Source organism: Papio anubis, chromosome 2 (assembly GCF_008728515.1).
Source record: "Papio anubis isolate 15944 chromosome 2, Panubis1.0, whole genome shotgun sequence".
Classification (NCBI taxonomy): domain Eukaryota; kingdom Metazoa; phylum Chordata; class Mammalia; order Primates; family Cercopithecidae; genus Papio; species Papio anubis.
The window spans coordinates 101,737,604-101,753,681 of record NC_044977.1 but is presented as its reverse complement, the minus strand read 5'-3'; the positions used below and the strand labels follow the sequence as shown (position 1 = coordinate 101,753,681).

At 41.1% G+C, this 16,078-nt stretch overlaps 1 protein-coding gene across 1 annotated transcript in view; it reads right to left on the bottom strand.

Annotated features, from left to right (window-relative positions):
* SCN11A (sodium voltage-gated channel alpha subunit 11) overlaps positions 1-7,800 on the bottom strand; it is a 116,034-nt gene extending 108,234 nt beyond the window's left edge. Inside the window, exons 1-3 of the mRNA XM_003894659.5 lie at positions 7,521-7,800; positions 4,241-4,359; positions 2,865-2,966 (exon numbers count right to left, since the gene is read on the bottom strand). Of these exons, the coding sequence (XP_003894708.2) occupies positions 2,865-2,966; positions 4,241-4,359; positions 7,521-7,787 (488 nt within the window). The 5' untranslated portion in view covers positions 7,788-7,800. The remainder of the gene's footprint in view (positions 1-2,864; positions 2,967-4,240; positions 4,360-7,520) is intronic.
* Positions 7,801-16,078: the final 8,278 nt, after the last annotated feature.

Here is a 16,078-nt window from a genome sequence, read left to right as displayed (position 1 = left end):
AATCATGAGAAAATGTAGGGAATATTTTGAACCAAAAGGTAATGAAAACACAGTGTATTGACATCTGTGGAATGCAGCTAAAGCAGTTCTTGGACAGAAATGTATAGCTTTATACAATTGTATAAGAAGAAAAATCTAAAACCAACTATTTAAACTTCCAACTTAAGAAGCTAGAAATAGAACAGCAAATTAAAATCAAAGCAAATTGAGTGAAAAAATTAATAAAGACTTTGAGACTTTCATATATTGCTGGTATGAATGTAAAATTATGCTGTCAATTTGAAAAAGGTTTAGCAGTTTCTTAGAAAGTTACATATATACTTATCACAGGGACCAGCAATTACACACCTAGGTATTTATCCCAGAGAAACGCAAAAATATATCCACAAAAGATTTTTATACAGAAATGTTCGCAGCAACTTTATTCATAATAGCCCTAAACTGACAACAACACAAATGTGCAGCAATAGATAAATGGGAAAACAAAATGTGGTATACCCATTCAATGGAATCCAATTCAGCAACAAAAACAAGAAAAAATGTAGAAATATACACAACAACATGGATGCATCTCAAAGCATTATGCTAAATGAAAGAAACCAGATACAAAAATATGGTATCATACATACCATATGAAAAGTATATGAAATTCTTTAAAAAGGCAAAACAAGTCTCGAATGACAGAAATGAGATCAATGTTTGCCTGGGGTTGGGAGTGGGGGTTGGGGATAAACTGCAAAGAGGCATGAGACATTTTGGGGGGTAATTGAAATGTTCTATATATTGATTGCAGTGGTTTATATTGCATAATTAAATAGGAGTTAGAAAAAATGGTCTCATTTATTCAATTTGCATTCAGTATGTTACTGAAAGATTAAAGCAGCAAATATGTTAAACTAGAAAAACTGGAATTTTGATAAGAAAATATTTATACAAATATAGAACTTCTAAGTTAAAAAACTAATTTACATGTCTGAAAAGCCAATACAAATGATAAAAAATTAACATTTCAGTTATACAGAGAACTCATTCAAACTGATTAGAAAATAAAAATGATACAGAAACAAAGATGGAAACACACAATTCAGAAATGAAAACATCAAAAGAGTCTAAATCAAATATTTCATATTGTCATTCACATATGGGAACTGAAAAAGTGGATCACATGGAGGTAGAGAGTGGAATGGTGGTTACCAGAGATGGGGAAAGATTGGGCGAGAGGTGGGTAATGAAAAGAAGTTGATTAATGAGTACAAAAAACAGATAAAAGGAATAAATTCTAGTACTCAATAGGACAGTAGGGTGACTATTTAGTTAACAATAATTTATTGCATATATCAAAATAGCTAGAACAGAAGATTTGAAATGTTTCCAATACAAGGAAATAATTAATGTCCAATTGGGATTGATATCCCAGTTACCCTGTGAGCGATCATTACACAGTGTATGCACGTATCAAAATATCACATGTACCCTATAAATGTGTACAATTATTATGTGTCAAGTAAAATTTTCTTAAGTCTGACTCATCTGGAAATTAAAGAAATGCAAATATTTTAACTCCATAAATTAGAGAGGAAAAAATTTAATGCTAGCAAGAATGTGATATATAATTGGTTATTAAAATACACTGCTGATGGCAGAGAAAATTGATACAAACTTTTTGGAAAATATTTTGTCTATATATATTATTAAAAGCATTAAAATGTACCTTTTTATCTAGAAAATCCATTTCTAAGAGAATATCTCAAGAAAATAATAATTTAAGAATAGGGCTGGGTGCAGTGGCTCACGTCTGTAATCCCAACACTTTGCAAGGTTGAGGCGAGCAGATCACCTGAGGTAGGAGTTTGAGGCCAGCCTGGCCAATATGGTGAAATCCTGTCTCTACTAAAAATACAAAAGAATTAGCTGGGTGTGGAGGCAGGCGCCTGTAATCCCAGCTACTTGGGAGGGTGAGGTCGGAGAATCGCTTGAACCTGGGAGGCAGATGTTGCTGTTGCAGTGAGCTGAGATAGCACCATTGCACTCCAGCCTGGGCAACAACAGCGAAACCCTGTCTCAAAAAATTTAAAAAAAAATTAAAATTAAAAAAGAATAGCTTTATTTTTGGCAGAGTGAATTGGCATAAAAATTTTTTACAAACAAAAACAAAGAATAAATAAATACATAAATGTAGCTTTATGCAAAAAAAAAATTTTTTTTTTTTTATTTCAACAGCAACTCACTGTATTGAATTATCTTGAAAGTCTCTATTTATTGAGCCTGATAAGAGTGCTGAGCTACAATTCATCTTTAGGACCTGCTATTCTTTTTTTTTTTTAATTATTTTTTATTATTATACTTTAAGTTCTAGGGTACATGTGCATAACGTGCAGGTTTGTTACATATGTATACTTGTGCCATGTTGCTGTGCTGCACCCATCAACTCGTCAGCACCCATCAACTCGTCATTTACATCAGGTATAACTCCCAATGCAATCCCTCCCCCCTCCCCCCTCCCCATGATAGGCCCCGGTGTGTGATGTTCCCCTTCAAAAATTTTTATGACAATGTTATAATCTACTAAAATGCTAGAGTGGTTGAGTACATTATGGTTTATTCACCTATGAAATATTATATAACCATCAAAATGGACACCTATAAAACTTATGTAAACACAAAGAAAACCACTTAAACTGTGAACATATGTGTGCTGTTTATTACAAATTGTAAAAAAACAAAGGACGAAAATAAAACTGATTCTGCCAACATGTGTGTTAGAATTATCAGCGACTTTTTCTTTCCCTCCAGTGTAATCATTAACTGTCTTAGGTATAGTTGTTTAAAAACTTAGGATAGGTGAGTGAAGGAAAAATACTTACTCTGCGATGTCAGTATTGTTGCTGTTGCTGTTTTTAGCAGGCCCTGTAGCCATGAACACGCAGTTGATGATAACAGTGCCGATTATGAACATGCTGAACAATGTGGCCAGCATCCATTAAGGCAGATATGTTGTAGGATGGCATGAGCCATTAGCTATTGGATAAGACTGGGAGTACCCCTGCTGGTCCCCTTTTCTGCAGGTGCATCTATCTTCTGACTGTGAGTATTGACTGAGAACAACTCACAACTGTCCCCTCCTGTGGAGAATTGTCCCCTGCTGAATGGCAGCCTTCTCACTTGGAGAGCTACGCACCCCCTTCCACATGTCTGACTGACACAGGCCCTTGCTTCAAAGTGGGACAATTCTGTGGTGCAATTCATGCTCCAGAGTTCCTCGTGGGATCAGGATGAAGCTGACTCACCTGAGACCATATCCTTGCTTGGCTCTTTGTTTCCCCCGTTCTGCTTCCCTTTCTCCTTCTCCAGAAAGCACTCCTCTGTTAAATCACTTAAATAAGAATGCCCATATCAGGCTCTGCTTCTAGGGAACCAAACCCAAATAGTTATTCATTGCCATTCTCCTCAACATTTTACTAAATCTATCAACCCATATCTTTTTCTCATTCCCCTGTCTAAAACTTCCTAGTGTCTCCCCCAACCCTTGCATACATCAGAAATGCTTAATAATTCCTACCTGCCTTTACACTTTAAGACTGACATTGCAAACCCTAAGTTTTAAGAGCCTGAAAAGGCATATAAATGGGTAAAATGGGCTGGTGTTCAGCCACAAGAGGGGTGCAGAGGTGATGAGACAGAGCTTACATGCCCCCTCCAAAGAGGCAGCAATTTCTTACTCTACCGATTTTTGCCAGGTATTAACAGAAATGTGAACCTACCCTTGCCAGTTTCCATCTTTCAAGAAAAGCCGGAAATCTGGAGTATTCACATTAGAAAGTGTTTTTTAAAGTTTTAAGTACTGTGTAGGTCCAACACAACACATTATCAACTCAATATGGTGCACAGGTTGCCAGCTTAGAACTCTTTACGTGTCAGCTTAGATGTGCCTTCCTCTAAGAAGCCATCCTTGATGCCTCTAAAGCAGAGCAGTGCCTCTCCCTGCTACCACTTTCACACTACCAATCTCACTAAAGAAATTGCCTGCCTTTTAGTCCATGCCCTTCTGAGGCCATAGCACCCCAGAGAAGGAGATGACGTCTTGCTCACATCCAGCACAGTCCCTGCCTGAGCAGTAGGCATTCAGCCAGTATTTGTAGAAAGAATTAGTTATTTGCTTCCATTCAATAACATGAACATCGTGGGGCACGTGTGCTTTTCAAGTAATCTGGACTTAGTAAAAGGTGCAATGAAAGGATATGAATGGACTGAGACTCTAATGGCTAAACTTCTGATTGAATTGAAAGGCCCAAAAATGAACAAGGCACGCTTGGCACTGAAGCGGTAGATTGTCCTCTTTTTGTTTAACACCATAAATGTCTGCAAAACAAAACAAAACAAGAAAATGCACACATACACAACAGGAATTAAACGCAGTGACAAAGCAATATTTATCATGAATTCATTCAGAGAAAATTATAATGTAACTGTTGGGTTGTGGAATAGTTATCCAATGGGATACTCTAGAGGAATCAGAGATGGAAAACATGGGACTTGAAAATACCAAAATTAGGAGTATAGAGTAATAACCAGGGAAAACAAAATCCTTAATATTGTACTCCATGCTATGTATCAATGGGGAAAGGGACTAGGAGAGAACTTGAAGAGACAGAAATTGAGCTTGGACATTTAGATTCAGCAGATTATTTTAAATTATTTTGATTATTAATGAAAACTTTGTAAAGAATCTTAGAATAGTAAGTGACCTAAAGGGTGCATGTTTGCTACCTCAGGTCTAAGAAGCACTGTGTGAAATAAGCAGTCAATTCTAACCTTGATGATCTTCAAGAAAAAAGTCACCAAGTTTCCTGGATTTGCTCTTTCTTTACCTCTATGGACATAGGGGCAAATCTGCCCAGGGTCCTTAACCAGCAGGAGAGGTGGGCATTGCCCGTACAGAAGGCATTTGGAAATGTGTGTGGGTATTTTTGGTTGTCTGCTGTAATGACTGTGGGCTCTACTGGCCTTTATTGGGAAGACTCAGGGATGCCAAACAGGACAGAGTTGCCAGTGGTACACTATGCCCCGCAAAGGTGTCCAATGGAGTCCCACTGAAGAACACTGAACCTCTGCCCATTTTCTCCTAGCATTGACTCCCTGGGCACTGGGAATGAAGCAGCCCCTGGACAACAACCTGTCACTAACAGGCTTCTAACATCCACCTCCAGACCTCCCTCTTTCCATTTAACTGTTATCTAGCCGTCCCCATATCTGTCCCCATGGCTGTCAGTTACAAAAGCCTTCAGAAAGTAAGTCATTCATTTCTCTCCAACTCGTGACTCCTTTCAGATTTGCAAAAAGTACTACTTGGCCATGTAATACAGCACGTTCTCAGGCAAGAAAAACAGACCTCGGCACCCAGGCCCAATGTCAGCACTGTGAGTGCTACCTTGGCTCAGGTGCCAGAACGTTAGCCACTGCCAACCATCAGCCTTCCTTTAATGAGTTGTTGGGATTGACTGGTCTGATGGTCATCTGGCTGCAGAGAAAACTGTGCTAGGATATTTTTCTTTGCCCCCATAATAATGAGATGAGCCACAGGGTTTTTTTTTTTTTTAAATATGAGCCAGGAGCCCAAGACCTGCTTTGGAAATTCTGTGCCTTTCCTTTGAACAGACAGACAATTTTAGGGCAGAAACAAACCTCTCTTTGAGGTAAGTTACCCCACATTAATAAGTGGTACAATATGGCTCTCCTGTGCCCTTTGATTTTGATGTTTTATTGATGCCTCATCTTACTGCTTTAAATATTTTAACTAATGGTGTATTTAACTCTATGTGCCAGGGTTTTAATGATTAAAATGATAGGTACTAGCTCCTCCTGCCTGCTTGCTGACACTTCTCTACTTCTTTCCCCTGTTGCTCTTCAAAATGGGGCTTCTAAAGAGAAGTAGCCTGTGACGATAAAAAGCACCCTTGGGTTTGCATCCTAGCTCCACCACTCACTGGCTGCTTGACCTGGCTTAAGCCGCTTTCCCAGCTGGGCTCTGGTTTCCTCATCTGTGAGGTAGAGTGCTAATCATGATCACACATACCTCACATGACTGCTGAGGGCACTGGTCATGTGAGATCATGGGTGTGCAGAGCTCTAAACAGATATCATGTCTTCTGATTTAAAGGGAGGACCCAGGCTGAGAAGTGGTGGTCCTAGAATTACCACTCAGGCTGGAATAGTCCTGTTCTCCCAGGACTGTCAGTTGCACACCAAACTGCTGCCTGACTCATGGGTCTCTTCTCCAGCATTGAGGCAGAAGGAGACCTCTACAGTTAACTCACCTCCAACAGCTACACCTCCAAGAAGACCCTGGAATCTTGGGGCATCAGAAAAAGGAGAAATATTGGAGTGTTTTTGCTCCTTCACTTCTTTCCCCTTGCTTGTCCTTCCTACTTATACTCTGCTTTCCTCTGTACATGTGGTCCTCATTTGGCCTGATGACCCTAAGTCTGTCCCAATTGAAGGACATGCAAATCAGGCAATCTTTCTTTGAAAGATCAGTTTCTTATGGATGCCAGCCAAAGATGCTCTCAGCATCCCATATTTTCTTGGGCTTCCCCAAAGCTCCCAGCCTCCTAGGCCTCTAACCTCAGTATGGCAAGGTGGTGTTTCCAACCTCTGCTGGATCACACTGCGAAGTGATGATGGCAAAATCTTCTGAGCCTTTCCTGAAAGGGACAAGTGTGCTCACAGCCTCAGGCTCTAAAACAGTCATGTGGGAGCTAAAAGTTTACATTTCCTCACTCAGGAGCCCCTTCAAGAAACCTTTACTAGACTTTCCCTGCAAGAACTGCATCCAGGCAGATAAAATAGCAAGGCTTTCACATATTTGCATTGAGTTTACACACAATCTGCATGTGCCCACTTGGTTATCATTTTCTTAAGTTTCATTTACTGAGCTCCTACTATGCATCAAGTGTTGGTTTGAACCCTATCAGTCTCATTTAATAGCCTAGAAAGCCTATTATCCAAGAGTTTTTAAGGTACAATCTTGTCACTAAAATGAGCATTTCTGTACCATGATATTAATCCTTTGTATCAGTGTAATGCATTACAGTGATAAAGTGCTTTCCCAGCATGTCTATGCTTTAAGGTAGGAACATCAGGCATTATTTCTGTTACACAGATTTTCAAAGTGAAGATTTGTAAAGTGACTTGCCCAGAGTCATAAAGCCAATCACTTGAAATGGCCTGTACTTAACTTCTGGGACTACTAGTCCAGTCCTCTTTCCAGACTTCATTTTGTGTTTTCTGTTTTCCTTTTATCCTTCTGCAGTCCCTCATCCTCATCTTCTCCTCTAATACATGCATTGCAGAGAAAAAATGAGGACTGAAAGGGGTTTTCAGGACTATCAAGGCAATGCCAGGGGATGACAGCAAAGAAGAGGCACAGCCTGCCTGCTGTAAACTCCAAGAGTGGTGTTTGGAGAACCATAACACCAGTTAAAACTACATGGTTAGAACACCCCCACCTCCTCATGAAGTACCTTATGATTTCTGTAGAATGGGTCCAGGTCTTCCAGGGGCTTTCCTATGAGCTCACGAGGAATGTCGCCATAGAGATTGGGCAACTTCCTGGAGGCCTTTAGGTCAAGCTGAGGCCGAAGATGGGGTACTTCTCCTGTCTTGTCTTTAGACTTATCTTTCTCCTTTTGGATGGCAATCCGCTTCTCAATTGCAGCCAGAGAGTCAGAAGTGAAGGGGCGGAAATTCCGCTCATCTGGAAAGATTACTGGGTAGCATCTGTCATCCATCTTCACCCTCAGGACAGAGACAAGCCACAGATCCTCAGAAAGGCCTCAGGAGGCAGGAATAAAACAGCCTGCCCTAGGACTCCACTCTTAAAGGATGATGTCATAAGGATCTACAAGAGCTGAGCTGAGGTCAGGGGCCTTGCGAGCTGATTGGCTGTGAAGATCAGAAGAGATGACCACCACTGTGGGTATAGCAGAAACTTTTGGCATAGACAAAACCAAAGCAGGGCATCATTCCTGGAGGACCTGGCAAGAGATGGAAAGTTGAGTTAAAGTTGAGTTCAGGAACAAGTGAGCAGAAGAAGCCCCATCTCTAAAACTGAAACCCAGACATTAAGCAAGACAATAAGGCTGAGCCGGCTGAACTGCTGAAGTGGGACCTACAAGTAGCAGGCAAGTGGCCACCATGGCCCAAACAAGAGGAAAAGGAATAGGGGATTGACTGGGCCACAGGTATGGGTTGCAAAAGCAAAGCTGTAAGTGCATGGGTCTTTTCTCACATCCAGTCAGTAAAGTTCTTAAAATGTGATAAAACGGGAACAAAAGAGCCATAAACGTAGGCATGAACTGCGACCCCGTGCCAGCCCTCTCACTTCTAGGACTCTGACCCTAAGAAAGTGGAAAGGGTTTGTTAATAGGGTTACTCTACCACAGGATAATCGCTTCTTTGAGGACTTTCTCTACAGCCCTAAGGTTCAAGCTAAACACTGAAAAGAAGCAGTAGTGTTCAGGTTGAATGCCTATATTCCCCATGCCAGGCATCCTCTTTCTTTCTTATTTACTGAATGCTAATCTAGGGCTGACTCTTACACCCACTCCAGGAAATTGTAGTAAGAAACCCAACATATCACCAGTTTGTTCGTTCAACAATTATGTGCCCTGTGTCTATGTAGGCATGGTGCCAGGCACTAATGGTGAAGAAACACAGTCCCTGGTCCAACAGTTACACTGTCCTGGAGTAGTAGAAAAGACAAAGACAGGAAATTAAAATAGAACAAATGCTACTACAGGGAGAAGTAGTGGGGCTATGTCTATGCATAGGACAGGTATGTCAACATAGGATAGGCATCTCATCAGGGAATCAGGGATTGTTGTCCAAAGCTTTAATGTCTAAATTGAGACCTGAAGGAGATGTAAGACTTAGGACAAGAGAAAAAGGGGGCATTAGGATGCTGCAGGGAGAGCAAATAGTGTGTACAGGAACCCTCAGCTGAGAAAGAACATGATGTCCAGCAACTGGTTCTGTTTGCCAGGAATGGGGATTTCATGGAGTGGAACGGCTAATAGGGCTTTACTCAGCAGAGGGAGAGAGTGGGCAGGCCTATAATCTTTGGTAAAGATCATGGACTTCCCCTGAGGATAATGGGGAATTACTGAAGATTTGGCTTTTCATTACTATTATTATTATTATTATAGAGGAGAAACGCTATCAGATTTGTTTTTTTTTTAAGAAAAAAAAAGAAAGAAAGAAAGAAAGAAAAAAAAAAGCCACTCTATTGGGAATTGCAGGGATATGGATGGAGCCGGAAGGCCCTTAGCAAACTAACTCAGGAACGGAAAACCAAATACCACATGTTCTCACTTATAAGTGGGAGCTAAATGATAGGAACTCATGGACACATAGAGGGGGACAACACACACTGAGGCCTATGGGAAGGTGGAGGGTGGAAGGAAAGGATCAGGAAAAATAAGTAATGGATATGAGGCTTAATACCTGGGTGACGAAATAATCTACCACAAACCTCCATGACACAAGTTTACCTGTGTAACAAACCTGCATGTGTACCCCTGAACTTAAAATACAAGTTAAAAAAAAAAAGTCCCTCTAACTGTTGGGGATTGAAAAGGCCTGAGATGGGAGGATAAAGGGGAGGCTAAAATCAGAGAAGTGAGCTTGGAAACTGTTGCAGCAAATCAAACCACAGGGGATGATCCAATGACATGGACGGATTTGAGAGTTAATAAATAGCCTTGACACGTGATTAATGGGAAGAGAGACTTGAGGGATGGTCCTTACCAAGATTCCTGGCTTGGGCAGCTTGGAGGACAGCATGGTCACACACTGAGACAGAAAGTGCAAGAAAAGGAGGGTGCTGCGAGGGAATAAATTTGATTTACAACACATGAAGCTGAAGCTGCCTGAGGGACCTGCAAGTGGAGAGAACTAAAAGGCTCTCAAATATAGGGAAATCACAGTTCACGCATGCCAGGCTCTGAAAACAGCGTGAAAGCAAAGAAAAGTAGTCAAAATTTCTCTTGAAACTCCCTCAGGAAGGCAGCATACTAAAGAGGCATCCCAACTCACTACTTAAATGAGTTCAATACAACCAGCTTTTCTTCCAGGGCCAGAACCAGGCATTCTTTCTTCAGGTTAGCCCCAAACAAAGTAGTTGGATTGTGTTTCAGGGCCATGATAAAAGCAATGTACGACCCTTCAAGTATACTATGATTAATATACTTGAAGGGCAAGTATGATAATTACTTATCATAGTAATCAAGTATGATTAGATCAAGCATGATTAGGGCAAGCAATGATAATACTGTGAGGGCCATATATCAGCTGAAACTGAATGTAGGACTGTAGATTTATCACATTCTATCTCACACTCATCCAGAGTCAAGTTCATTACTGATAGGTCTGGATGATTGAATTTCCCACACTATTTAATTCCCCCCTCCTCATGAAGATGTATAATTGAATTTGTATGAATGAAGTGGGTATATAATGAGACTCTGCTGCATTTGATTCTAGAGCTCAAGAAATAAATTTTATTCAGAGCATAAGTCTTTTGCAGTGAGCACCATATGGATGCTAGTCAATCCTATAAAACGGACGCTCTGTGAAAGACCCTGGATGGCAAAACCTGGACCCTATGCTCAGTTACAGCAAGGAGTCCAGTGGCGGGTGCTGCCATTCTAATGTGGCGATTAAAGAAGCAACCGGACACTATCGCCCTGCCATTTTGACCCTGGAAGATATTTTGCCTGGGTTCTTAAGAAAGAGAAACTTGTTAAAAATAAATAACACAAAATAAAACTGACAACCCCTGAAAGTGCACACATTAAAATTTGTTATAGATGATTAAAAAACACGCACACACACACACACACACCTGAAAAACCACATCTTAAAAGTAACATTAGCCAGGCGTGGTGGCTCATGCCTGTAATCCTAGCACTTTGGGAGGCCAAGGCGAGTGGATCGCCTGAGGTCAGGAGTTTGAGACCAGCCTGGCCAACATGGTGAAATCCTGTTTCTACTAAAAATACAAAAATTGGCTGGGCACGGTGGCGTGTGCCTGTAATCCTAGCCACTCAGGAGGCTGAGCAAGAGAATCGGTTGAATTCAGGAAGCGGAGGTTGCAGCGAGCCAAGGTCATGCCACTGCACTTTAGCCTGGGTAACCCAGTCAGACTGTGTCTCAAAAAAAAAAAAAAAGGAAAGAAAAAAAGAAAAAAGTAACATTGAGGCCAGGCACAATGGCTTACACCTGTAATCCAAACACTGAGATGCCAAGTCAGACAGATTGCTTGAGACCAGGAGTTCAAGACCAGCCTGGCCAACATGGTGAAACCCCGTCTCTACTAAAAATGCAAAAATTAGTTGGGTGTGGTGGCGTGTGCCTGTCATCCCACCTACTCCGGAGGCTGAGGCACCAGAATCACTTGAACCAGGAGGTAGGGGTTGCAGTGAACTGAGATCACGCTACTGTCCTTGAGCTTGGGCCACAGAATGAGACTCTGTCTCAAAAAAAAGAAAGTAACATTGAAAACTGCAAAAATTGACCCAGGAAAAGGAAAACTGAATAAAAATTATCAACTCAAATTAAGTCTGACAAAATCACATGCAGTATGCAGTAAAATTTCCTTATTTACTAAAAAAAAAAAATTAATGGAAGAATCAAGTATTCTTTAATAAGTAAACTCAAGAAAATTAGACTGTGAAAATCAAGGCTGCATCCACAAAATAGATAAAATAGATAAATTAATAGAAAATCATGAGCTGTAATTGGTAATATTTGAAATGACTCAAATCTTTACGGTGAAATTTGTACAGAAATACTTAATTCTGAAAGTTTTCTGTACAGAAAATAGATTGCGTTACTAGAAAATTGATCAAAGAATTAAATTAGGTAGGTGCAATTATTTTCCAAGTCCTGCTAACAAATTTGAAGGTAAAATTTTCGGATATTGAATGACTCTTTACGAAAAAAAGTTACTTTAGTATATGCTTTCAAACAATGAAAAGAGAATTCAGAAAACAGGATGCATGGAATCCAAGACATTGTGTCCTTAATCCAAGAGTGCAATAAAATATTTCCGGTCAACCACACATCAATAGGCTTAAGAAGTAATTGCTCAACCACCATGGCACATGTATACCTATGTAACAAACCTGCACGTTCTGCACATGTATCCCAGAGCTTAAAGTTAATTTAAAAAAAAAAAAAAAAAAAGCTGTAAGTTGGGGATCTTGGCCAGGCATGGTGGCTCACGCCTGTAATCCCAGCACTTTGGGAGGCCGAGGAGGACAGATCAAGAGGTCAGGAGTTCGAGACCAGCCTGGCCAACATGGTGAAACCCCATCTTTACTAAAAATACAAAAATTAGCCGGGTGTGGTAGTGTGTGCCTGTAATCCCAGCTACTCAGGAGGCTGAGGAGAATCACTTGAACCCTGGAGGTGGAGGTTTCCATGAGCCAAGATTGTGCCATTGCACTCCAGCCTGGGTGACAGAGGGAGACTGTCTCAAAAAAAAAAGAAGAAGAAGAGGAAGAAGAAGAAGAACAAGCAATTGCTCCAACTGCATAGAAAAGTCAGAGAATCCTGGGAAAAATCTTTAAACTATAAAGAAAATTTTAAGTAACAAAGAATATGTTTAAGAAAATGATTTTTCCACATGTTAAAAGAAAGGCAATGAGAAATTCCATAAAAATAAGACATACTTCAAAAGTCATAGTTTACAGATAAAGCCAACTAAATGATTTGAACCGTTATACCCTGCCATTTTGACAGGAACCTTAGTAAGGACCATCCTTCAGTATAATAGGAAAAATGAGAGCATTCATTTGACCTTGACATTGAATGTGCAGCAGACAGTCAGTAACACCAGAGTCCATCCTTTTACCTTTATTACGGGTCCAAATACAGTACAGTTCTTGCTTTTGGAGAATAGTAACTACAAAATTATTATATAATTCAGGTTATCTATTAGTTTTTAATTTTCACAATCATCATAAAGATAAAGCAGAATTAATACAATTATAGAGTAGAATACAAATGCTATAAATGTTATAAAAATTTTACTGCAAGCTGAAGTTGGAGAGAAAAAGTGAAGGGAAGATTAAGGATACCAATTTTCTCACCTGAAACATTTAGAGAGTCAAGGCACTCTATGAAAGGTTGGTCAAGCCATACAAAAATAAGTTTATTCCTTAAAATTACACAGATAAGTACAAAACCGGCCGGGTGCGGTGGCTCACGCCTATAATCCCAGCACTTTGGGAGGCCGAGGCGGGTGGATCACCTGAGGTCGGGAGTTCAAGACCAGCCTGACCAACATGGAGAAACCCCGTCTCTACTAAAAATCCAAAGTTAGCCAGGTATGGTGGTGCATGCCTGTAATCCCAGCTACTCGGGAGGCTGAGGCAGGAGAATCACTTGAACGCAGGAGGCAGACGTTGCGGTGAGCCGAGATAGCGCCATTGCACTCCAGCCTGGGCAAAAAGAGTGAAACTCTGTCTCAAAAAAAAAAAACAAAAACAAAAACAAAAGATAAGTACAAAACCAAATTTTAAATACAAATAACAAACACTGGAAGAATCATGGGGAGCCCAGAATAATTACCATCAATAAGCTAAATTCCCCATCTCCTATAGGGACAATTCAAAAACTTTTACTCAAACTTGATAAATCAAGAAATAGCAGTATAAGCTAATTTAAAGTTAGAGAGACCCTCCACAAATATATACGATGATTATTTTGTCAGTTGAAAATAAAATAGTCCCTGGGCATAGTAGTCCAAAGAAAAAAATAAAATAAAACTTTTAAAAAATTAAATAAAGAGAGACAATGACCAGAATTAAAAACTAAAATGGTTAGAAGTGGGACTGAGCATAGAGGTGAAAGTGGAGACATTTTACTTTTCACGTTATATCCTTCTCAACATTTTCTCCTTCTAAGCTATTTGAATTATGTGCTTGTGTTACTTTTATAGGTTGCAAAAGGATTGTGAAAACCCTTCAGGGCATCAAAAAGTCTTCTGATTCAAACTAGAGAGACGAGATATCAAGCACAACGACAGACTCCCAATCCCCTTGGGCCATGAAGGAAACAAGCAGAATCTCAACTTGCATGCAGTCTTAAACTGGGAGGCCGGCTACACGCAGGTTACCACTTGATGTGGGGAATGACAGAGCCTGGGAGAGCAGTGAGGAGCCCCTGCAAGACCTTGATGAGCCAAGGGGCCTGTCTTGCAGGGTGTCCAGGGCTGCCTGTCACAGGGAACTCTGCAACCGCTCTTCTTGAGGACTGGCCTACTCCCGCCGAATAGACAGAAAGCAAACACTTACCTAGGGGAGAAGACTAAGACCTCACTTTCCAAAGCTGCAAGCTTTATAGAAGTATTTAGACCCTGATCCCAGCACTTTGGGAGGCCGAGACGGACGGATCACGAGGTCAGGAGATCGAGACCATCCTGGCTAACACAGTGAAACCCGTCTCTACTAAAAAATACAAAAAACTAGCCGGGCGAGGTGGCGGGCGCCTGTAATCCCAGCTACTCGGGAGGCTGAGGCAGGAGAATGGCGTAAACTCGGGAGGCGGAGCTTGCAGTGAGCTGAGATCCCGCCACTGCATTCCAGCCTGGGGGACAGAGCGAGACTCTGTCTCAAAAAAAAAAAAAAAAAAAAAAAAAACAGAAGTATTTAGACCTGACCTCCCGTGGTTCATTCATTCATGGTGGTGGGGGGATGTAAAACACCAGCCTTCCAGGGTCTTCCAATCTGTGGGGACCAGGTGAAGAAATGACGGAGGATGAAACCACGCCATGTGTACGGCTGCACCAGAGGCAATTGTCTGGGACTGTGGGAGCCCTGAGTGGGGCATGGTGACGAGGAATCAGAAGTCATTTACCTGGGAGGAGAGAGGGAGGTGACCTGGACAACAGGCAACGTAGTGTGAAAACACTGAGGGTTGCACACCGGCTCCTGGCTCTTATTTATGAATTCGCCTGTAGTTATAAAAGTCATGTAGCCTCACTGTGCCCTCCAGCTCACTCTCCATCCTTCCCCACCCTGCTCAGTGATGCAAAGCTGACCCACATGTAGCCCCCCATGGGATCTCTCACACTCTGGCTTACGGCCGGGTTTGCTTGGTGAGAGGCATCCAGCAAGTGACCCAGAATATGATAGGAAAGCGAGGGCAGGGATTTCTCCCCCAGCTTTCCCCTGATGGTGGCCATGGGCCACAACACTGTGAGGTGCCCATCTACAGGACTCATACTTCCCTTCCCTGGCCTCTTCTGATGTGGGGTGTAATGGCACCTCACTCTCACCAACCTGAGAAATGCACCATCACCTGCTTCTGTTACGGTACTCTGCCCACACCTTTGTAAAAAGTCCCTTTAATAAAATATCCTCACAATGTCCAATTTGAACGTGCTGTTTCCTGCTGGGGCTCTGGCTGATAGAGTCATTCACTAAATACAATTTAGAAATCAAGAAAAGGAAATTATTACTCACAAGCCATAGCCATCTAATACATGCAAGTTTTAACATTTTGGTGTATCTCTTTGCAGTAGTCTTTTTGTCCATATATTTCACATGACTGTCATTGTCCTGTATAACAATTTTAAATGGTGACTTTTTCACTAAACCCTATAACAAGAACATTTTCACAAAGAAAGCTACCATTTCATAGTGTCTATGCTGTTCCAGGTGAAATTTGGGGTGTGTTAGCTAACATACATTATCTCATTTAACCCTCAAAACAATTTTATGAGATAAATATTATTCTTGGGGATTTCTGAAAGAAATGTTCATCTAGAATTCAGGCGGATTATTTATGGCCTTCTCTTTAAGGTCAGAGTCTTTAACCTTATACCTTCCTTGCCTGATGTTTCTAGCTTTCTCTTTTAGCAAAGAGCAAACTGACGCCCTGATTCTCATATTTTATCCTAACCAGTAAGGGAAATCGCAAGACGTTTGCAACTGCTTACCTGGAACATTTCAGCATAGATGTGGTCCACACAATCTGGAATGCCAGAGGTCCACACTGAGGTTAATAAGAGCTA